Raw genomic sequence first — 23,212 nt, forward strand, 5'->3', positions numbered from 1 at the left:
ATTATAATATAATATTATAAAGATTAGAAATATTAATATTATTTTAAGAATCTTGTAGTTATAAAAGTATAACTTATAAATAAATTAGATTACTAACTAGGTCCTCTAGGAAAATTTAGTTACTAATTAACTTAAAAAAAGAAAAGGTTTAAACGGATTTTTAAAAACTCCTAAAAAATAAAAATAAATATAATATATAGTTTTTATTAAAATAATAAAAAGCTCTAAGAAGTTTATAATTAATATTAATAATTAGGGATCGTAATAACTTTAAATTATATTTAACAAGTACTAAATATATATAAAACTATTTATAAAACTTAAAAGAATAGGATTATTAAAATATAATAATTAGAATATAAAAATCGAACTGAAAAGAAAAACGTAACTTAAGTTCTTTTTAATATATTTAATAAATTAAAGAAAATAGGAATATTCTAATAAATATATTAATAAGAAACTTAAAAAAAAACTTATTTAACTATTAAATTCTTTTATAAAATTACCCTTATTTTTATATTAAAAAAAGGAATAAAAGCATAAAAACTAGTTATTAACTATAAAAAACTTAACGAAATTATAAAAAAAAATTACTATTCTTTATTACTTATTACCGAGCTTAGAGATTTATTTTATAAAACTAATTAGTTTATTATTATAAATCTTAAAAAAGTATTTAATTAGATTCGGATTAAAAAAAGAAATAAATAAAAAATAATATTTTAAACTCATAAAAAACTCTTTAAATACCTCGTTATACCTTTTAAACTTATTAATATTTTAATAACTTTTTAAATAATAATTAACTACGTACTCTAAGAGTACGTTAATATTTTTATTATTATTTATATTAATAACGTTCTTATCTTCTCCCCTAATTTTAAAATATATAAAAAGTATATTTATATAATATTTTTAAAAACTCTGAAAAGTTTAACTATATACTAAACCCTCTAAATACGAGTTCTATATATAAAAAATAGACTTTTTTAAATATATTATTATACTAAAATAAATTTATATATAAGTATTAAAAATAAAAATAGTTAAGGACTAGCTTATATTATAAAACGTTAAGGATATATAAAGATTTTTAAAATTTATTAACTTTTATAAATATTTTTTTAAAAACTATATTAATATCATTAAACTTCTTAATAACTTAATATAAAAGGATATTTTATTTATTTAGGACCTTAAGTATAAAAAAGTATTTATTAAAATTAAGAATATAATTATTTTTAAACTAATTATTATAATTTTAAACTTTTAAAAACCTTTTAAAATCGAGACTAACGTTTTAAATTTCGTTATAAGAGTAGTTTTAGGATAATAAAATAAATAATAAAAGCTTTATTTATGTTACTTTTATTCTAAAGTATTTTATAAAATAAAATAAAATTAATAAATTTATAATAAAGAACTAATAGTTATTATTAAAATATTTTAAAAATAGAGGCTATAGTTATTAAAAACTAAGTACGAAGTTATAGTTTATATAAATTATAAAAGCTTTATAAATTTTATAATAAATAAGAACTTAAATAAACGATAAGTTAAATAGAGCGAATTCTTATTTAAATTTAATTTTTAATTATTTATTAAAAGGGTTTAGAAAATAATAAAATAAACGCTCTTAATAAAAGACCTAATTACGAAGTTATAGTCCCTAAAAAAATATAAGTTATTTTTAAATAGGAAAAGAATAATAGCTTTATATTAACTACGAAGCTCTTTATAATAATTAAAAAGATTAGTATTAACTTAATTAGAAAAATAACCCCTAAACTTATTATAAAAATTTATAATATATTAATATACGGTTATTAAAGAATTATTAAAACATAAAAACGGATTTACTAATATTATAATAAATTTATTATACGTATTAAAATTATAAAAATAATTAAGGATTATACGATTCATAAAAAAAATAAAAATAGCCTATATAAACTTTATAATAAGCTATAACTATTATAATTACTAATAAAAATATAGTAATTAATTATATAAGACTTTATTATTAAATTACTAAAGTTTAGAAAACTATTTATTAAAATATAGTATAATAATATCTTAGTTATAATTAACTAACTTACTAAGTTTACCTATTTTATTCTTTATAAAAAATTTAGTATTATAAAAAACTTAGTATATATATTTATTAAGGTTATATTCTTAAACTACGGTTTACTAAAAAAGATTATTTTTAATAGAGATAAGCTATTTATTTTAAAGTTTTAAAAATCTTTAATTTCGTAACTTAGTATAAATTATAAACTATTAATATTATTTTATTTATAAACTAATAAATAAATAAAAAGAATTAACTAGATCCTTAAAATATACTTTTATTATTATATAAACTATAACTAGGATAATTAAGTAGTACTTTTACTAATAGCCTAATTCGTATATAATAATATAATTAGCGAAAATATAAAAGACTTTTTATTTTATTTTAATTACGGATTTTAATTAATAATATATAAAGAAGTATAACAAAGACTATAAACTATAAAAACTATAATAAACGTAAATAAACTTAAGAAAATTTATAAATCAATATTAATAAACCTCGAGTTTATATAATAATATATAAAGAAAAACGTAGATAGATTAAGAATTAGAGAACTATTTTTAAAAAAAAGGGGATAGCGCTTATTTTCTTTATTATAATATTAAAATAAAATATTTAAATAATAAATTAAATTATAAAAAACTTAGACTTTTTAAAATTATTAAAAAAGTCTTATTAATTAATTATAAACTAAGACTACTAAATACGATATAATATTATCCTATTTTTTATATTTTACTATTCGAACTTATATTAAAAGGATTATATATAAAAGATTATATTATTATTAAACTAAACTAATTAAAATATAAAGTCGAACGAATTATTAATTATAAAGTTAAGAATAAAATATAAGAATTTTATATTAAATAAAAGGGTTATGAATATAAAAGAAATATATACAAACTTATTATAAACTTCTAGAACTCTCGGGGATCTTTTTTAAAATACCAAAATTAAAATTAAAATTAGAACTCTTAGTTATTATAATATCTTAGTTACTTATTCTAAAAGTATTACTAAATTATACTTCTTGCGTAGTAGCTAACTTATCCTTATTAATAATATTAAAAAGATTAAGAATCGCTTTCCCCTTCTTAAATACTATCTTTTTTTTTAAAAAACGATTTAATTTTAATAAAAATTAATTTATTTTAGCTTATATATAACATAAAGTTTTTATCTGTTTTTAAAAAAAAAGCTCTTCTATTTCCTTTTTACGTTTTAGTTTATTAATTTTGAATAAAAAACGATTTATTATAAATATAATTAATATAAAAAAATACTAATAAAAAAAAGAAAAACTTATAATTATATATAATATTAGTAGTTATATTATAAGAACGACTATAATATATATATTCATAATATTTAATTTATTTTTTTAATATTTTATACTTTTACCCTAATAAATAATAAAATAAGTAAAGTATTACGATTTTAAATCCTCGCTCTTTAATTTTAAAAATAAGTTTTAATTAATAATATATTAAAAATTTAGTAAATATTTTAGTATTTTAAAAGAATTACTTAACGAGCCCTAACCTAGGTTATAACGACTTATTTATAGGTTTATAAAAATAAAAATTTTAAAAAAAAACTTAATATTATAACTTAATATATATAACTAAGACTAGGGCCCGCCCTATAAGCTTATAATAGTTATAATATATTATATATATAAGAATATAGCTTTTTAAGGTCCGGTCCGCCTTATTAGGGGCTATTTTCGCCTGTATAGGTAAGCTAGTCTATTAAAGTTAATATTAAGTATCTTTATTATATATTTTAATAAAACTTTATAACTAACTATAGCCGGCCGTAGCCGTTATTAAATACTAACAACCTCGCCGCTATAATATATTAATTGCCCTCTAAATAGCTAAAAACTACCTTTTACTTTTTACTTTTTCTAATAGCACTAGATTTTTCCTTTTAATCCTTTTTAATTTACTCTTATATAGTAATTTTAAAGTATTAATAATACTTAGGAGTTAGTTAGGTATTTCGAGGCTATTATATTATATTAGTTAGGCACTAATAAGGGTAATACTTATATTAATATACGTATTTCGGATCTTTAAGTTAATAGTATTTAATTTATATTCTTTAGAACGACCTTACTATAGTTCGGGGTCCTCTAGTATAATACTTATAAGATCGAACTTCTAGCCCTTAAAGTATCCCTATAGATCGATAAGTTAGTATTTTAGTATTTTAATAGTATATATTTAAGGTAAATAATTCAATAGCAATAGTAATAGCGTAATAACGATAAATAATAAGGGAAGTAGCGTTTTTTAATTTTAATAAAAAAAACGAGATAATAAATATATATATATATACGAGTCGAAGTTAAAAGCGTAATAGATATTAGTAATAAGAAGGTTAATATTATGCTTAACGACGGTAACGAGGGCATTTCTAATACTATACTATTATAAGCTACTATTACTTAGAGGGTAGTAAACTTAGCTAAGTAAGTAGCTTATAAAGTAGTAGTATTAGGCGCCTAATATCGCTATTAATCCGTAATTATAAACTTTATAAGAGGGAAAGTTTAAAAAAGTAGAAAATTTAAAAAAATAGTCTAACGAGATAGTATAAATATTTACTAATACTATATATTAATACTGTATAACTAATATCGAGAATCGCCCGAGTAGCTAATAAAAGTAGAAATAAAAAACAAATAAATATAAGAATATAGGAATATAAAGTAATTTTATAAAACAAAAGAACTATAAATAAGTTATATATAAATAAAAAGTAATAATTATATAATAAGGTAATTACTATAATTACTTTAAATAAGCGCTTATTAATATTTACTAAGTAATTACTTAACGAATAAGAATAATTATTAATAAAAAGTATATTTATAAACGGATTTATATATAATATAAACTTAAGCTAAGCTTAAAAATAGACTTTTTATAGCTTCTTTAGTAATTAACTTAATATTAGATCTTACGATTATTTTTAACTATTTTTATTAAAAACCCTTTTTAATAAAATTACGATTAATTATTAAAGCTTTACTTATTTTATAACTTATAAATATAGCTTTAGGGAAGCTATTTATAACTACGATATTTTTTACTTAGTACTCGTAGCCTTAACTTTTATTAATATACTTACTATAACTAGCTAGCCGTAATACTACTTTAACATATATAAGACCTCTTAATACTAACTTACGTAAATAGCTAAATCTTATATTATATACTCCTTTTTATTAAAAGTTAAAGAGCCCCTTATATATTCTTTTACGTTTATAATATAACTTATATTAAAGGGATTTCTAGCTTTATAAAATATAATTTTTAAATTAATATTAATATACTAAATCTTAATATCTATATTAGCCTAGCTATTTACGGTATTTATATTATTACTTAGCTAAATTCTATATTATTAAAAAGTACTTTACTAATCCTTAAGTATACTTACGTTAGTTATAATAGTTATAATATTAAGCTAGTTAAAGAGGGCGCCTAGCCCGAGAGTAGTAGACTTATTAATAAGTATTTTTAGAGTAGTAGTTTATATATTAATAGGTTTATTTAGTAAATTTATTTAGTAAATTTATTTAATTTAAATAGAGAGTAGCTTTAGGTAATATTAGAAGTAATAAGAATAAAAAGAATTTTTATAAGCTTTAGTATAGTAAAAAAGTAGTAGATATTAGCCTATTTAGCCCTTTTTTTTAAAAACCTCTATATTATTATTAAAGTTTAAAACCTCTATAGTTAAGGAAGGCTATTTCTAACTATTACGGCCGACTATTATAGTTAATTATTATAGCTAACCTTTATTATTAACCTTTTTAACTAGCGCCGCTACGTAAGTATATTACTTAGCCTATTATTAGAAAGTAGTAGGGCAGCTTACTTATCCTAAATTATATAGTAGTTTTTATATTAAAATTATTATATTATATTAAGCGCGTACTTAGGGCATATTACGCATATTATATAATTAAAAAATATACTATATTATATAATTTTCTTTAAAAGCGTAATCCTATTAAGGTTGATTTTTTATACCTATAAAGTTAGAAAAAAACTACTATATAAAGTATAATTTATAAAATATAATAACGCGGTTATAAAGTATTAATAATATATTTTATATTAAAAAGATTATTATTAGTATTAATAAGATAAATAGGGCCGTATTAATATAATACCTCGGCTTTTGTTTATAGTTTAAGGATAATTATTTTAAATAGTATTAAAAGTTTATTAAAAAGCTCTTTTAAATACTCTAGTATATTTATTATTATTTTTATTTATTTTTTATTTCTACCTTTACTAGCTGCTCAGGCGATTCTCGATATCGATTACACAGTATTAATATACAATATTAATAGATATTCCCACTATCTCGATAGACTATTATTATTTTTATAATATTAAGATTCTTAGTACTTATATATAAGAGTAGGTTATTTATTTTTAAATAGTAATATTAGCTTATTAATAAGTTATTAAAACTACGATTTTAATAATTTTTTAATAAAGGAGAGGGTAGAATAGAAAAAAGGATAGGGAACTTATAAAAAGGGTTAAAGTTAAATAGTACGGAATTCGAGGGTAAGGTAGCGTCTATATATACTGCGGCAATCCTCTAGTAATATAAAACGATGGAGTTAAATAGTGAGATGAACAGATCTCATCGAACGTCCGGACAAAGCTATCAAAAGACCATCACGAAATGAAGAGGATTACTTCCTTTCTCAAAAGAACCCAGCGGGAGCCCCTCTATGAATTTCGCGAGAGCCCGAGTCAGCCCTGAGAGGGGGGACCCCGTCGCAGATCGACACTTTCTCAGATGACCTCCTCGATGGGCGGTCTAGATTCTCTGACATCTCATCGGAACCCTGACCCCTGTCAGGTCTGGTGGGAAAGCGTAAGCGACGTCAAAAGTGATGGACACATGTATTCCCGCCGGCTTCGCTGATGAGATCAAAGCTTCAACATCCATCCCGCAGAGCTACATAGATCGGTCGCCGGTCATGTTTCCTCATCACCAAGCTGGCTGTGACCTTTCTTGTTCCCCTTGAGAGTTTGGTCGAATGTCGTCCAGAACTTAGATTCGTGACGATGAGGAATTTGATCTTTTTCATTGCTTGTTCGCTCGAGTTCTCTCTCCCGTGTTGCTGATGCGAGAATATCCAAAGCAGTCAAGTATGTGAGCACTTGTTCATACTCCCTCAATGTTTGGAACATCTATCAGAAATTATTGGGTCATACAAGATCTTCAAGTTTAATTATCCTGATTTTCAGTGGGAGAATATGTTCAATCCATATACTAGGTTCCCTCACGACAAATTGAGTGAACACCTCCCCGCCGCAATAAGCAACGTGCTTTTCAACAACGTGGCATCCTCCATGTTGTGCTCGTCCTTGCCGACTTCAGAAAACACTTAGCAGCCGCCACGGCCATCTTCTACTCGTCTTCGATCATGGACGCAATACTATGGATTTTCCACACAGAAACCATATTGGGGGCTAACACTGTGGATCTGGCTCCTAATATAGTCCAGTAGTCATCGTGTTTACAATATCTAATATCTTTGCGAAAGATAACACAGAGTATTCTCCACATGATAGCTCAAGATCCCATCGACAAGTGGTCAAAATTATCTCAAGCTCCTCCAAGATTGCTCCTGTATCTCGTGTTGGGCATCTTGATGCAACACGAAAACCTAACTTAGACGAAGAAGAGGAGGATATCAGACTGCGGGTCTGGACTGATGGATGTTTCTATGACTAACTACCTGCACTCACTAGACTATACACGTTGCATCACTTCACACTTCTGACGTGAGAGATTTGGAGAAATGTTTTGACTTCTTAGATCTCGTCTACCTACAACCTTCCGTTCCTGAGAACAGAAAAACTTCTACGGACAACGGGCGTATGTCTCCAGCCTCGCCTTGGGCCGGATATCTCCAGTCTCCCCTCCAAGTCGCTTAATCTTACGAAGAAACCAACCTTTCTGGGCCGTCGCCCTCGCCCAGTCCAAAACACTGTACCGAATCGTGTCAGGACCGGACCCGTCCTCGCCAAGGTTCACCTCACCATCACGTTCCATTCCCCCCCTGGGCTTCAAAAAGGGCAGCACGTTTGGCGTTCGCAGCAGCGCCGCAAAGATCCGCTTCCTACGTTCGTCAGCATCCCCCCTCAGAGCCTCACGTAACCCTCCCCACCGCGTCACGAGCTCTGAAGGCACGGGAGCTTCTTCATCCAGTTCGAACATAAATCTACCCTCGAAGTTGAAGAGCGTACATGCGGGCAGCGGCGTGCCGGGCTGCCAGCGCTCAATGTTACTGCCGATGCCGTGCATCGACCACTCTGTGCCGACTTGCTCCACCATACGCGCCCATTCGGTTTCCCGGGAGTGACGATATCTTTTTGCTTGTTCTTGATGCGCTCTGGTAAATACACCACCGAACAGTACGTCCATGACCTGGAGTTCGTCCTCGCGCTTGACCTGAGCGCCGTGTAAAAGGAGAAGCTTGACGGCCGGAGCATCGAGCCAGAACACTGCATAGTGGAGGGGCGAGAAGCCTTCCTTGTCGCACAAGTTCGGGTCGGCGCCGTGTTCCAGAAGCCACTTGAGCAATTTTGGCCGGTAAAAGTTTGCGTCGCCGAGAGAATGGTCGAAGCGGTGGCCTAGGAGAGCCAGGAGCGGCGTGATGTAGAGCGGCTTTATGATGGCGTTGATCTGATCCTTACCATCTTCTACCAAGTCGAACATGGCCTGTGGAATCTCGGGATCGTCCGAGAAAGGATGAACGAAAAAGATTTGCAGAGGGGTGTACCTACCAAAGTCGCCGGTGTAATCACTGTAGTCACTCATCCAGAATGATCTTGAAATCCTGTGCATGAGATCGCTGCTTGGGAACCCAAGGGTAAAGTTTCCGTAAGACGATACTGCTTCGACAGCCAGAGGGTGGCTTATTAACAAATTGAAAGCCGCTTTGATGGCGCATGCTGTTTCCTCATTGCTCTTATAGTGTGCTTCCAGGAGAAAGTAGTCAGGTAGAAACAAATCGTGAAGGGGCGTCACCTTATAGAGCTCGCTATCCTTCACGGACTTACTGCCCTTCATCTTCTTCCTAGGGCTCTCCTCAAGACATGCCCCGAGTGGGTGAGCGCCTAATTCGAGCAGCGTTCGGATGTGAGCGACGTTGAGCTGCCTACATGCGAGATTGAGAGCTGTCTGAGGGATCTTCCGGAGAGGTCCCTGTTGAGGGATCGGAGGTGGTCGTAGGTCTATGCTAGTCGTGGTCTCTTCCAACTTAACGCCCTGTCGGACGAGCTCTCTTATTGCAGAAGAGCAATCTGTCTGACGGAGACAGACAGCATGGAGAGCATTGAGGCCGAACTCGACAGGTGTATGTAGCGGCGCACCTGCTAGGGTCAGTTTGCGAACCATATCGCCGGAGACGGCGTGATGAAGTACCGGAGTATTCATATGGAAGCTAGTTATGCCTCCATGGTCAAAATCTGCGCCTCGATTGATTAACATGTCCACCAAATCGACATGGTCTCGAGCAACAGCAATAGCAAGGAAGAGTCCATGCGGATCGGAAATCTTGGTCAAGAAGCGTGGTGGGAGAGACCTAAGAATAGTTTTGGATACGGTCAACGCGTTCTCGGGAGCCAGCATAGCGGCATGGAGGGGCGAGGGCTGCCCATAAAGGTCTCTGTCAAACTCATACAAGCCAATACCTGACTCTGGGCTTGCAGCAAATATGCGCGGTTCCCACCATTAACGATGACGGGCGGCGAAGCTTAGTGCTGGATTAGCCCCCTTGTGCAGAAGCAGGTCCACGACTTGAGCATAGCCTTTAGACGCAGCCACCATGAGTGGTGTCCATATAGACGGCTTTAGGCTGTGTGGGACGTAGTCCGGTTTAGCTCCGGGCTTCTCAAGGGCCTGGCGGAGGAGATCAACGTTGTTGTGCACTGCGGCGTGGTAGACGGCCCTGGGGTCTTCGCTCTGGGCGTCCCACCGGAGAGCAATGTCGTTGATCGCTTTGTGGTAGTACTTATTGACCATGCCCGCGTTGAGCATGGCCATTGTGGGATGCATTTCCTTGGCGGCTGATATGATGGTGCGTGAAAATTCTACATCCCTCAAGTCCCTAATAATGTCATTCTCAACGTCGTCGTCGGCGGGTGATACGTATGTTTCTATCACGTACTCTCGCCTCTTTGTCTCGGCCTGAAACTGGCCGAGCCATTGAGCTATCTCAAGGTACAATTCTGCCGGCAACTGAATTTGGAACTTGCTTTGCTCGGTGACTTGGTCAGGAGAAGACATATTGCAGTATATTTGAAGAATCAAAGCTTGCTTTTGTTGAAGAAAATCGGATGGGGTGATGAATGGGGTCTGAGTGTTGTCGCTGTGTGGATGTTATCTGGTATGTGTCTGTTGTGCGAAGTAAATGTCCATGAGTGTGCTGACAAGCCCTGTTAAATACGAAGGATGTTTCACGACTCTCGACATTGTGTACTATGGCTCCAGGAGAGTTCAAAAGTGTCAAAGGTGATTGTGTAAGCTCGCCATTGTTCGATTGCATAAAGCTCAAAGAAAAATATTTGGTTCAAGCTTCGAGGTTGTGATTCATTTCTAGGCTGCGTAAACTGGCTCGTGGCTGACGATGTACTAGCATCGCAGCGGACACTGACACGGACATGTTGTTCTTTCCATCATATCGTCATTGTTCGTTGTTTATTTCTCTTTCTTTTTGGTCCCCGCTTTCTTGGGGGGCCTTTGATTCTTCTCGGTCAGCGCGCACAAGAGCATTGTTTGCGCTTACCACTTGGCGTCCTTGCTGGCGAGGAAGCCCTTGAGGATGCCGACAACCTTCTCGAGGGAGGCGAGGTAGACGCGAAGCTCAGCGGCGACCTTGTCCTGATCGGAGCCGAGCTTGGCGTAGAAGTCCTTACGGTAGGGGCAGGCGCTCATGGCGGCGCTGAAGATGGGCTTGACGAGGAAGCTGTGGTGGGGCTTGAGGGTGGTGGCGTAGGCATTACGGAAGGACTCGGAGAGCTCCTCGGACTCCTTGGCGACGTTCTGGCTCAGGGCGATGCAGGTGAACTCGAGACCACTGGCAGAATGGTATTGTTAGCTTCGGCCGCTGCGTTGTCGGTGATACGGGGAGCTCAGAGGCAGACTTACCGAACCAGCCAGAGGAGACCCTCGGTGGCAACGTGCTTCTTGGTGGCCAGCTCGGCCTTGACGAGCTCCTGAAGGGTGGCGGACTCGCCGGGAGCAGCCAGCTGGCGCTCACGGATTTTCTGTACATGGATAAGTCAGGCATTGTTCGTCAACGTCTTTTGGATGTAGTTGTAGGAGCAATATGGTAGCATCCGAGCTTCGTGACAAGGGATGATTCGGAACATCTGCTAAAGGGTATCGGGGGTATCGGGGGTATCGAGAGGAGTCAGGTCGTACCTTGATGTTGCCGCCCATGTCGCTCTTGACGGGACCGAAAGCAACGCCTCCAAGGGCATCTAGAAGAGGGGATATTCGTTAGGGACATGGAAACCATCAGAGGCTCGGTGTCTCCTTTGGTACTGAGAGAGAGCAGCCGTGCTGGGGGAACATACCGAAGATGGTGGTCAGAGACTCGGAGGCATCGAGGAAGTCGGAGGTAGGGATGGCATTCTCCTTGTCGGCGTCAGGCTTGACATCGACAAAGGACTTCTTGAAGGTGTCGAGGTAGGTTCCTCCGGGAGGGATCTGAGCGGCCATTGTGTCTGATGTAGGGGGTTTGTTGATGTGTTTGAAAGATGTATTTGATGAGAGAGAAAGAAGAATAGGAGAGTAGAAGTGTAGAAGAAAGGGAGGAGATGTAGACAGGTAAAGAGCAGATGTTCCAGGAGCTGTTCAGACGAGAAGCGAAACCCAAAAAAAGGGACAGGACGGGAATCGAGGGGCGGTCAAGCAAATGGCCCCCCGGGAAGCCACGCATACGCAGCAACCCGGACAGCAATAGCAGCACCAGAGCTTCTCATGGGCCATGGCGGGGACCTCTCCCTGGAAACCCCACCACCTGGGACCTGGACCGCCCATTGGAGATCCAACGCGCTAAGCCCAAGCTGTCACAGTGGGGTTGTCGGATCCACTTGACCGGCTGCTCGTTCCTGATACGTCGGTACAGTGCGGATGATGATTACCCCTCATTCCGTTCAACCCCAATCACGTGCAATCGGGACAGTGCATGGTAGCATGGGGCACGGTCCATCGCGGGGTCGCGGAAAAAGGAGAAGGCGGAGCTCCGTCCAGTCGGCCCTCTTCCCTCTGCCGTGCCGCCGGCTGCCAGGGACTCCGCTCGCAAATCTCCAGTTCGTAGATGAGGGACCACTGTGTTTCTCATCTTGAGATGCTCCCTTGCGTTTATTTTGGTTTGCTCTGATACTGTATCTTGCCTTCAATGCCTTGGTCTTCTCATTGCTAGTTGCTCACACTCTTCCGTCTAAGTCATCTTGGTACATATCTGCACATATTCAAGTACATTACAGACAATACACAGCGGGACGAACCGAGTCTCAGAACCCATCTCATCAATTGAGACAGTTCTCTTGTGGTACGATATCATTGCATCGGAGATACAATCATGGCCGTGGGAACAACAAATCACCAGCCTCTGCCGGACACGGCACAGATCAAGTCCACAGAAGCCGAAAGACCAGAGAGACGTGCAGTCGTCACGATCATAAACTACTATGACGACCCTGGAGATGGAACCCCTCCCACCCCAATCGTTGTAGGGGGGTAAGGCCGCTTTTTAATGTCCTTGTCTACAAGACTTCACATTTCTCGAGTACCGTGTCAATAGCTCGAAATACTCATGCCTTTTGTTCAATTCCAGTCAGAAAGTCACAAATGAGAGGAAAATGACACCTCGCACCGTCACCGTCACCGACATCAGAGGCGAAGAGGATAAGTACACCCTCGACACCCACGGCTTCCAGTACGTCCGCCACACTAGCGTTGAGACGGACTTTACAGACGAGGAACGGGTCAAGGGCGTCTACTATCCCGAGATGGAGAAGCTGTACAAGGAAATGTAAGTCTTGCACGCTTTCATTTATCCAAGCCGGCCGCAAAGTGGGCAGCTTTTGGGCGGTGTAAGGTTTATTATATACACCAGTGGGGGCCAACATTCACAATTGAGGGCCCATGCTCACCAGGGGTCAACACCAACAGCACGGGAGCAAGCCGGGTCGTCATCTTCAACCACCAGATCCGCCGCGGGCCGGCAAACTGGCACAGCCTAGGCGAACGCAACACGGAGCACCGCGGCCCCCTGCACAAGGCGCACGTGGACCAGTCCTACGACGGCGCCGTCATGATGGCGAGGCACCACCTCGGCGCGGACGAAGCCGACAGACTCCTCGACAAGGAGAAGCGCCGGTTCCAGATCATCAACATCTGGCGGCCTATTGCGACGGTGCGGCGGGACCCGCTGGCCGTCGCGGACGGGACTACGGTCGCGGAGGAGGACCTTGTCCCGGGCGCGATTATTTATCCCCGTCACCGGGCCGAGACGTGGACGATCAAGCCGAATCCGGCGCACCGGTGGTACTTTTTGGATGGGCAGAAGCCGGATGAGGCGTTGTTCATCAAGTGTTTTGATTCGGATACGTCGGTCGTTCGGAGGGCTGCGCATTGTGCTTTTCGGGACCCGGAGATGGATGAGATGGAGTGTCGGCAGAGTATCGATATCCGGGCGTTGGTGTTTCACTGATGGGTTGGGAAGCTGGAATGATGGACGGTTGTCTTGTCATGGTTGTCTTACCTTGGTCATTGAAACGAGACATGGAGGGCGCAATTCAGACGTTGAAGCTGTGCTTATTCAAGACAAGACGGTTAACGGTAGCGCGGGCGCATGGGCAGATACACGTGGGAAGACAGGACCTAGATGTGTTCTAATGTAGATCAAGGAATGCTGATGATAAACACGATCGGATCTAGCAGATCTGATGCCGCGCCCAGAAACTCTGTGCAAGCGTGTCTGTGACGGATCTCCTGAGAATTAACAACTATATCAAAGAGACGATGCTTGTGACGAAGTGCGGTCGTTTCGTGGTGGCAGTAAGGGCATGAGGCTCGGCAATTCAAAGATTCAACGGTTCAGTTATTGGTCCAGACACACTATCCGTTGAGAAAAGTGCACTCTCATGATTCGAATATGCTTCATAGAGTGGTCTCAGTAGGTAAAGAGAGTCTCATGGGCTCACTTGAAGCCATGATGCGTAGCACTTCACCTAGAAATTTAAGGCCACATTAAACCCAACCCCAAACTCAAAATTTACAACATCAGATCCTCAGAAAAGTCCAATTGACTCTGGACCTCCGTCTCCCTGGTATACGATCAATGGGCGGGTATTCCCGAGGAACAATGGCAGTACGATCTGCCGATATTGTGACGTCACGGCTGTCGTCCGCCAAAGATGCAGAAACGCCAAAATCCAGGTTTCCACCCTTCCGCTCGGTACCAGTCCAGACCAATGCAAACTTGCGACAGGCGGCTCGCAATGGCGCCATGACAAGGACAAGCCGGAGTTCGGCACATGTGCCATGCTCTATTTCGGCCCTATGCATCGTACCGGGCTGTCGTGCGACCAGGACTCGACATTTTAAAGGAGCTGCAACATATGCATGTCGCAGTTGACAGCAGGGCAGAAGATGCGGCTTTCGACGGGATGGGCAGCTGGGACTTATCGATAAGATCCGCCGGATCAATCTTATCAGAGATGTACGTACCGGGACTGACGTGCTGGAGATGACGTCAGGACAAAAATAGAGTAGCAGGCCCCACCTCTCAAGCAAGAAACCAATGACGGCGTTCCATTGACCAATTCAAACCGCCCAAACGGACGGGACCTTCCCTGTGACCGGCGCACCGAGCGCGGGGCAGGCGTTCTTTTACGTTTTTGTTTCTGCAGCCTTCAGCCCACCAGATGCTTCCAATTCCAAAAGATGTTGTCAGGGAAGAGGGCGAGATTGGTGTTTAAATGTCTGGCTCGAGTCTCATGGCTGTGATATGACCCGGACATCCAGGGGCACGCGAGCCCTTGCTAAGCTGAGCACTGGAGCCTTTCAAATTGAGTTCAGCTGCGGACTCTTACACTCTTACCAGCCTTCCGAGCTGTGGTCCCAACGGCTGAAAGAGGAGGCGCAAGACGCGTGGCATTGCATGCTCGGTTTGCTGGTCTACTGGTCCCAAGACATGCTCCTCTTGGGCCTCGGGATCGTTTTCTCCCCAAGACTGGCAGATGGAGGGTGGGAGCTTGGCTGGATTCGATGGTGTCCCTGACGGGCAGACAGGGGCTGGATTCTTGCATCCGGATCATCACAGGCACAAGCTGCGAGGCATGGATTGTTGTCGTCCAAGACCCGAGTCGTTCGACCCAGCGGATCGTCACATTTGCCCCGCCTTGAAATCGAGTGCGACTGTACAGTAATTATCCGTGGCTGCAGTGCTCCATAAGGTATGACTGCGTGCCTGTTTGCACGTACGCAGGGCCGATACCGAGGTGGGTGAGAGGTACTTGGATCTGCATACAAATTCTGCGCTATTCAAAAGTACCTATTCGTAGTCTTGTCGTGTCTCACCACCAACAATCGTCGTGTGTGTCGTTCCCCCCCCCGTCCCGGCGTTGCGCCCACACTTTTCTCCCAAGTGCGCGAGTGAGAGTTCCATTTTCTGTTCGTTTTCCTTGGCCTTGGATCCTGCTTCCGGCCGAACTACTCTCGATCCTCGCACCCCAATTAACCTGCTTGATTAGTTCTCCCGCCGGCGCACGAGTGACGGGAATGACATAGCCCGGGGTTTCTAATTTCAAGCTTTCCCTCCAAGCTTTACTACTTTCCCCATCCCATGCGCCGTCCCTCCATTGCCATTCTCCTCCTTCTCTTCCTCCGTCTCGTCTTCTCTTCTCCCTCCTCCTGAACCTATTCCCACACCTACAAGCCCAAGCTACACGAAGCTTAAACACTTTCCACTGGCCTTTCCCCATCCGAGTGCTGCATACTTGGGCTGGAATGCTTCAACTTGTTCACCCCGCCATTCAGTGTACCCCGCGCATCCTATGATACCCCTCCACACCAGCCACACCCATTAACTTCAACTCCAACTATCCGTTCAGTTCTCCACCACTTCATGATCTAGAGAAACCAACATTCAGAGCTTGCGCAATTCTTCCATTCGAACATACCCTCCGTTCAGCGCCCAGGGCAACAAACCGTAATCATGGGGCTCATGACCACAAGCGACCATGGCCACAAGAAGGAAGAAAGCGGGAGCGGCGGCGGTTTCATGGATAAGTTGAAGAAGCCATTCCGCGAGCTGGAGGACAAGCTAGAGGGAACTCATCTCCATGACGCAAAAATCCATCTTGTGCATAAGAAACACCAGATTGGCAAGCTTGCCAACCTTGTAAGACCATCTTCTCCTCCCCATGGAAGCTCATTCCACCTGGGAAAGCTAGCCGCCTGGAGCGACCAGCACAACTGACACGCGCTCCAGTTCAACACCAACCACCGCCACGACGAGGAGCATGAAAAGGCCACCGATGACAAGCGGACAAAGATTGGAGAGGAGCACCGCTTCAAGTCCTTCTTCCCGGAGCGCGACGGCAACCTGATCAAGTGGTACGTCGACGGCCGCGACTACTTCTGGGCCGTCTCCGAAGCTCTCGAGGCCGCAAAGGAGACCATTTACATTTGCGACTGGTGGTTGTCCCCTGAGCTCTTCCTGCGCCGTCCCCCTCACCACAACAAGGAATGGAGATTGGACCAGGTCCTGAAGCGCCGCGCCGAGGCCGGCGTCCAGATTCACATCATTGTCTACCGTGAAGTCGAGGCCGCCCTGACTTGCAATTCTGCCCACACAAAGCATGCCCTGCAAGCTTTGTGCCCCGAGGGCTCGCCTGGCTACGGCAACATCAAAATTATGCGCCATCCCGATCACAATGTCCTCTCCAACGGCGCCGATATGACATTCTACTGGGCCCATCATGAGAAGTTTATCGTCATTGACTATGCCATGGCCTTCATCGGAGGTCTCGATCTGTGCTTCGGTCGCTGGGATAGCCACACCCACCCTCTCGCCGACGCGCATCCCGAGGGCGTACACAACGAGGTCTGGCCCGGACAGGACTTCAACAACAACAGAATCATGGATTTCCAAAACGTCCAGGACTGGAAGCAAAACGAGTTGAGCAAGGCCGAGTACGGGCGCATGCCTTGGCACGACGTATCCATGGGTGTCGTCGGCCCCTGCGTCTACGACATTGCCGAGCACTTTGTCCTGCGCTGGAACTTTGTGAAGCGCGACAAGTACAAGCGCGACGACCGATTCGACTGGATCCAGCTGCGCGGCCGTCTGGCCGAAGACGAGGATCTTGTGGGAGTCCAACGGCCTAAGCATCCTGTGGGAGAGTACCTCACCCACCCTCTGGACGAGAAGAGCCTGTCGAACCTGGAGAACAAGGGATCCATGCACGCTCAGATCGTGCGGTCCAGTGCCGACTGGTCTAGCGGTATCCTGACCGATCACTCGATCCAGAACGCCTACTGTGAGATCATTAGCAAGGCCGAGCACTTTGTCTACATTGAGAACCAGTTCTTCATCACTGCCACCGGCGACCAGCAGGCACCGATCCACAACCGAATCGGCCGAGCCATTGTCGATGCCGTCGTGAGGGCTGGCAAGGAAGGCCGCAAGTTCCGCGTCATCGTCCTCATCCCCGCCATTCCCGGTTTCGCCGGCGATCTCAGAGACGATGCGGCCACGGGTACCCGTGCCATCATGGACTACCAGTACAAGTCAATCTGCCGCGGCGAGCACTCCATCTTCGAGCAGGTCAAGAAGGAGGGCATCGACCCCAGAAACCACATCTTCTTCTTCAACCTGCGGTCATACGACCGTCTCAACCGCACATCCGCCGTCGAGAAGAGAGAAAAGGACACGGGCGTCAAGTACGCCGAGGTGCAGCGCGCGCAAGCCGAAGAGGTCATGGGCACGGGAATCCACGGCATCAACGACCCCACCGAGAAGGAGCGCGACGAGCACATGGGCGCCAAGGCCGAACAAGTCGGCGGCGGCAAGACCACGGAAGCCCAAAATGCCATCGACGCCAAGCAGCGCTTCGAAGCCAGCCTCGGCGACGCGCAGCTCAACAACAAGACCTCGGTTGCGCAGCACGCCATGGCCAACTCCGGCTCCATCGAGGACGAGCCGTGGGAGGACGAGGACCCGGAGACGGAGATCCGCAACTGGATCCAGGAGGAGCTCTACATCCACTCCAAGCTGCTCATCGTCGACGACCGCATCGTCGTCTGCGGCTCCAGCAACCTCAACGACCGCAGCCAGCTGGGATACCACGACAGCGAGCTCAGCATCGTCATGGAGGACACGAAGCGCGTGCCGAGCACCATGGACGGCAAGCCCTACGAGGCCGGGTGGCACGCGACGTCGCTGCGCCGGTACCTGTGGCGCGAGCATCTTGGTCTTCTGCCCGCGCAGGACCTGGACGGGTCGCAGGACCCCAACGCGCGTCCGCCGGGCCACGCGGAGAACGACCCGTGGGACCGCGACGAGACGTGGAAGTTTGTCGAGGATCCGATGAACGACGAGCTGTGGGAGATGTGGACGGGCAACGCTACGCGGAACACGGATCTGTACCGTCACCTGTTCCACGCCGATCCTGATGACCACAGTAGGTTTTCCCCTCTCACATTGTGCAGTGTTGAATCAGAGCTAACATTCCCTTTAGTCAAAACCTTTGACGACTACGACAGATACCTGCCGCCAAAGGGCGTCAAGGCGGGCCACATTTTCGACCAGTTCATGCCGGCGGCGGACGCGCGGCAAAAGATTGACCAGATCAAGGGCCACCTCGTCTGGTTCCCGCTCGACTTTTTGCGGGACGCAGAGATGGCGGAGAAGGGGCTCCAGGTGAACCAGATTACCGAGAGTATCTACACCTAATGGACCAGGGAGACGGTCATTGTTTTGGTATATTACGGACGAAGTGTCAAATGAAGGAAGGAGCGAGGAAGAGAGGGATAATGGAGGACTTTGGGAAAACAACCCTATGAATAACGTGAATTAATGCATTAATACCAACAAGGGCCACTTTGGCTTGTGCTTACTGTTATTGTATTAGAAGATGAACGATATGCTTTTGACAGACATATTTGCAGAGTTGAGCAATTCAGCCCTTTGCGAACTTTCCCAGGATAATCAATCATCTTTCCCAAAGCAACATGAACGAGAAATTAGGTTATTCGCCTAAATGAGCTATGATTATGAGCTTCCTGTGTTTCTATGATGCCATCGCTTCTCCCATGCCAACGCGAAACGATGCTGTTTCTTTATAGATAAACCGACGAACTGTGGTAGTCTGCGCCTATGCTCATTGACCCTGGTTGAAGTTCATCGAATACCCTCCCGTCTTCTCATCCTTGACCATCTGGAAGTTATCCGTACTCAGTCCAAACGGCTTCAAAATGCCATTGCCCAGCTACATTCACACGTTAGCAAGCGCAACACTTTCACAGCAATCTCTCGAATTTCACGTTCAGAACTCACATCCTTGAGCTTCCCCCACATCTCCGCCGTCTCCGCCTCCTGCGCAGCCTTGGTCCTCGGCGGCAACGCCCTCAACTGCGTCTGCACGATCTTGCGATCCGCGGCCGCGAGGTTCCCCATCTTAGCCAGCGCCTTGTAATCCTCCTCCGCGCCCGCGAGGTTCTGCCACCCGCCCTCCTCGCTCCGCGCCCTCGCCCTCCGCATGAGAGCTTTCGCTCGAATACGCAGGACATCGTCCGCCCTCTTCCTACGCGCGACCTCCTCTTCGTCTTCCGCGGAGGTGACGGGCGCGGGGGCGGCGACGCTGGCGCCCGAGCTGACAATCTCCTCGTCCACGCCCTCTTCCTCTTCGGCCTTGCGCTTCTCGCGGCGTTCCTGCTCGAGGGCGGATTCCTTGTCGATGCGGTCTAGGGAGTCGAGCGCGGCGGAGGCGGAGGAGATTGCGTCTTTCCACTGGGAGAGTTTGAGGTGGCAGGCGGAGATGTTGGAGCGGAGGACGGCGAGGTCGTAGTCTAGGTAGTTTGGGCAGACGGAGACGGCCTCGTCGTATTTTGCGATGGCGGAGGTGTATTGGGAGGATGTGAAGAGGGCGTTTGCTTCGGTTTTGTGGGTGTTGGATTCGGATAGGAGGGACTGCGGGTTGTGTTAGATGTGAGGGATTGAGATCGAGGTTGGAGTAGCTTTTTCATGGTCATTGAGGTGAGTGTTGAGCTCATCGTAGGGGTGGTATGAGATTGAGGGATTCGGCACTTGCCAGCCATGGCTTCATGTGATCTCATTTGAATACCTAAAAAGCTTGTAACTCGAGAAGGTTGAAATGAATAGAATGAGCGCAAGGGAACGGTTTGCCTTACCGCCTCCTCTTCAGGAGAGAACTTCTCCTGGACCTCTTCAGGCTCATCCTTGACCGACGTGTTCTTGCCCTTACCCTGAGGCTCCTTCTCTGTCTGCTTGGACGCCATCTTGAAGGCAGCAGTGAGTTGTTGTAGACTCCTTTGACGTTGAGAGTAGATGTCAAGCTGAGTCAAAAGTGCAGGCAAGGCAGCCCCAGGGATGTCGTCACTGAGGTGTCTCGTCCCCACGTGGATTTGGTGGGGTGGGACGTTGAGGCTGTTCACATGTTTTCGGCGGTGGAAGCCACATTTTGCTGACCCGATTCGCTAAAGGCACCTGGCGGATACAGCGCTTTAGGGGTCTCTTAGCGGCTGGCCTCGCTGGGATCCAATCGATTCACCATGAGGGCGTACAGTATGCGCCGTCGCCTGAACTGTACCTATTATGAGAAGATACTTATTCCTGAATCCGAGGTGAGTGACAGTACAATTAAGGCTGTCGATATTCGAAGAAAAGACAGCGAAGACAAAACTCGACTCAAATGTCTTCCGTTGCTCTAAGTATCCCATAAGGAGTCGAAACCCTTCGTATTAGGTACAGTGACTCGAGTACTTGTTGGTTGCTTTTGCTGCGGTGTACAGAGTACAGTGTCAAGACGGCACAGAAAGTATAGGTACAGTGTACGGGGATACTTGGGACCCCACTTCCCCATCTGGTCGCCATTTTATTCGGGAAAGAGCTGAGCGACCCCTCCATCGGTGCCTTCCGCTTCCGTTTTCACCCCGCCGTTGTTCCTGAACGCCCCTGCCCGTTTGACCTTTGGCTTCCTGTCCATTGTTCCTTCCGTCCCTCAAATTCACTTTGTTGACTCAGGTCCTTCCGAGAAAGGATCAAAAGGCCTATTTTGGCTGCTGCAAAAAAATCCTCCGCCTTTTCCTTCACCTCCACAAACTTTCCTCGTGATACCCCCAACTGGAGATTCTTCCTTTTCTTCAGACCTCTTCCACCCTCAACCACTCCTCCTTCTACCATTGCTCCTTCGACAATTGTCTCGAAGATACTCAATTGCTACCCCCTCTTCCTCTCTCTTACCTTCGCACTTGACATTCATCACATCGCCTCTGCAACTTGCCTACCGTCGCAATGGCTCCTCGCACCGAGTAAGTCTTCTCTCCTCCTTCAGCCTCAACGAACCAATTGACTGATCTTGACATAGCTTCCCTCCCGTCCGGGCCTGCCTGTTCGACATGGACGGCCTCCTCCTCGACACCGAAGACCTCTACACCGCCTGCATTAACATCGTCCTCGAGCAGTACGGCCGCCCTCTCCTTCCCTGGAACATCAAGGCCAAGCTTCAGGGCCGCCCTGGTCCTGACGCCACTCGCATCTTCCACGAGTGGGCTCAGCTCCCTATTACCCATGAGGAGTACCACCAGAAGCTGTCCGCTCTCCAGCGCCAGATCTTCCCCTCCACCAAGCCTCTCCCCGGCATCCCCCAGCTCCTTCAGAACCTCGGTCGCACCCGCTACTTCGACCACAAGCCCGCCACTGCTGACGGCAAGACTGCTCAGCGCGTTCACATTGCCCTGGCTACCTCCTCCCACGAGGCGAACTTCAAGCTCAAGTCTGACCACCTGACTGAGCTCTTCTCCGTCTTCCCCTCCCAGCGCCGTGTCCTGGGTGACGACACCCGCATTGCTCCCGGCCGCGGCAAGCCCAACCCCGACATCTTCCTTCTGGCCCTCAAGACCATCAACGAGTCTCTGCCCGAGGGCGAGAAGCCCATCACCCCCGAGGAGTGCCTCGTCTTCGAGGACTCTGTTCCCGGTGTTGAGGCTGGTCGCCGCGCCGGCATGCGTGTCATCTGGTGCCCTCACAAGATGCTCCTCAAGGAGTACGCCGGCCGCGAGAAGGAGGTCCTCGCTGGCCGCACTGGCGAGGCCGGCCAGGTCGACATGCACCAGGTCGGTGAGATTGACGACGGCTGGGCCGAGTACCTGCCCACTCTCGAGAACTTCCCCTACGAGAAGTTTGGCATGACCATCCCTTCCATTGAGGTTGACAACGAGCCCTTCATGAAGGAGAACGTCAGCGGCAGCGTCGTCACCAACACCAACGGCTCTGCTTAGTGCACTGCCTTCAGCAAGCAAGAAACTTTTGGAACGTGGCTTGGCATAATTCCTAGCTTAACCCCGCAGACTTTGAGTTTTCTTGCCTTCTTTTCTCTTTGTTGCTCAATTTTTACGAAGAAACGGCGATAGATGGGACAAACGGATTTCACGACGATTGAACGAATGGGTCGATAGATTTTGGGCACGTCATTAGAAGATGAGTCTGGAAAGGGAAGGAAAATCAACTTTTTTTCCATAGAAAGTTCTTGGTGTCAAGACACTGAGCGCTTAACATTTGCTTTTTGAGCATTGGCATTGCGATAGATTCCCTCCCGCGTTAGACAGAACCCCAATATCCCCTTTCCCATTCGAATAAAACAAGATACCAGATAATGCAGACAACGATCAAAGACAGTTCCTTAACCCTAGAGTACTTTGTGTATGATGAGCTGTAAGAAGAGCAAACAAAGGAGCAAAAGTGTGTGCCCAAGACAGAATAATAGTAAATATCTCATGGTATCGGTGCCCTTTGCAGAGCATTCTGGGGTCTCCCAACCA

At 43.6% G+C, this 23,212-nt stretch overlaps 7 protein-coding genes across 7 annotated transcripts; 5 read left to right on the plus strand and 2 right to left on the minus strand.

Moving 5' to 3' along the window:
* Positions 1–2,094: 2,094 nt before the first annotated feature.
* On the plus strand, positions 2,095–2,244 carry CLUP02_15533 (uncharacterized protein; the record flags this gene model as incomplete). The annotated part of the gene is made up of 1 exon (XM_049294457.1): positions 2,095–2,244. A coding segment is annotated over one exon (150 nt), but the record flags the coding sequence as incomplete, so codon positions are not given.
* A 400-nt stretch (positions 2,245–2,644) lies between these two features.
* CLUP02_15534 (uncharacterized protein) lies at positions 2,645–2,794 on the plus strand (the record flags this gene model as incomplete). Its single annotated transcript, XM_049294458.1, has 1 exon — positions 2,645–2,794. A coding segment is annotated over one exon (150 nt), but the record flags the coding sequence as incomplete, so codon positions are not given.
* A 5,196-nt stretch (positions 2,795–7,990) lies between these two features.
* CLUP02_15535 (uncharacterized protein) lies at positions 7,991–11,857 on the minus strand (the record flags this gene model as incomplete). The annotated part of the gene is made up of 7 exons (XM_049294459.1): positions 7,991–9,825; positions 9,877–10,502; positions 10,595–10,783; positions 10,920–11,210; positions 11,282–11,400; positions 11,435–11,616; positions 11,713–11,857. The coding sequence occupies 7 exons, from the start codon at positions 11,855–11,857 to the stop codon at positions 7,991–7,993; spliced, it is 3,387 nt and encodes a 1,128-aa protein (XP_049151605.1).
* Positions 11,858–11,976: 119 nt separating this feature from the next.
* On the plus strand, positions 11,977–15,126 carry CLUP02_15536 (uncharacterized protein; the record flags this gene model as incomplete). The annotated part of the gene is made up of 13 exons (XM_049294460.1): positions 11,977–12,265; positions 12,334–12,450; positions 12,587–12,681; positions 12,750–12,872; positions 12,931–13,175; positions 13,316–13,815; positions 13,869–14,032; positions 14,105–14,173; positions 14,247–14,321; positions 14,381–14,727; positions 14,795–14,867; positions 14,924–15,002; positions 15,065–15,126. 13 exons carry the CDS (start codon positions 11,977–11,979, stop codon positions 15,124–15,126), a joined length of 2,238 nt encoding a protein of 745 aa, XP_049151606.1.
* Positions 15,127–16,364: 1,238 nt separating this feature from the next.
* On the plus strand, positions 16,365–19,106 carry CLUP02_15537 (uncharacterized protein; the record flags this gene model as incomplete). Its single annotated transcript, XM_049294461.1, has 3 exons — positions 16,365–16,550; positions 16,641–18,834; positions 18,892–19,106. The coding sequence occupies 3 exons, from the start codon at positions 16,365–16,367 to the stop codon at positions 19,104–19,106; spliced, it is 2,595 nt and encodes an 864-aa protein (XP_049151607.1).
* Positions 19,107–19,533: 427 nt separating this feature from the next.
* Positions 19,534–20,671, minus strand: CLUP02_15538 (uncharacterized protein; the record flags this gene model as incomplete). The annotated part of the gene is made up of 3 exons (XM_049294462.1): positions 19,534–19,641; positions 19,710–20,342; positions 20,564–20,671. The coding sequence occupies 3 exons, from the start codon at positions 20,669–20,671 to the stop codon at positions 19,534–19,536; spliced, it is 849 nt and encodes a 282-aa protein (XP_049151608.1).
* A 1,015-nt stretch (positions 20,672–21,686) lies between these two features.
* On the plus strand, positions 21,687–22,672 carry CLUP02_15539 (haloacid dehalogenase-like hydrolase; the record flags this gene model as incomplete). Its single annotated transcript, XM_049294463.1, has 2 exons — positions 21,687–21,703; positions 21,760–22,672. The coding sequence occupies 2 exons, from the start codon at positions 21,687–21,689 to the stop codon at positions 22,670–22,672; spliced, it is 930 nt and encodes a 309-aa protein (XP_049151609.1).
* Between the last annotated feature and the right edge of the window lie 540 nt (positions 22,673–23,212).

This window comes from Colletotrichum lupini, chromosome 8 (assembly GCF_023278565.1).
Source record: "Colletotrichum lupini chromosome 8, complete sequence".
In the NCBI taxonomy this organism is placed as follows: domain Eukaryota; kingdom Fungi; phylum Ascomycota; class Sordariomycetes; order Glomerellales; family Glomerellaceae; genus Colletotrichum; species Colletotrichum lupini.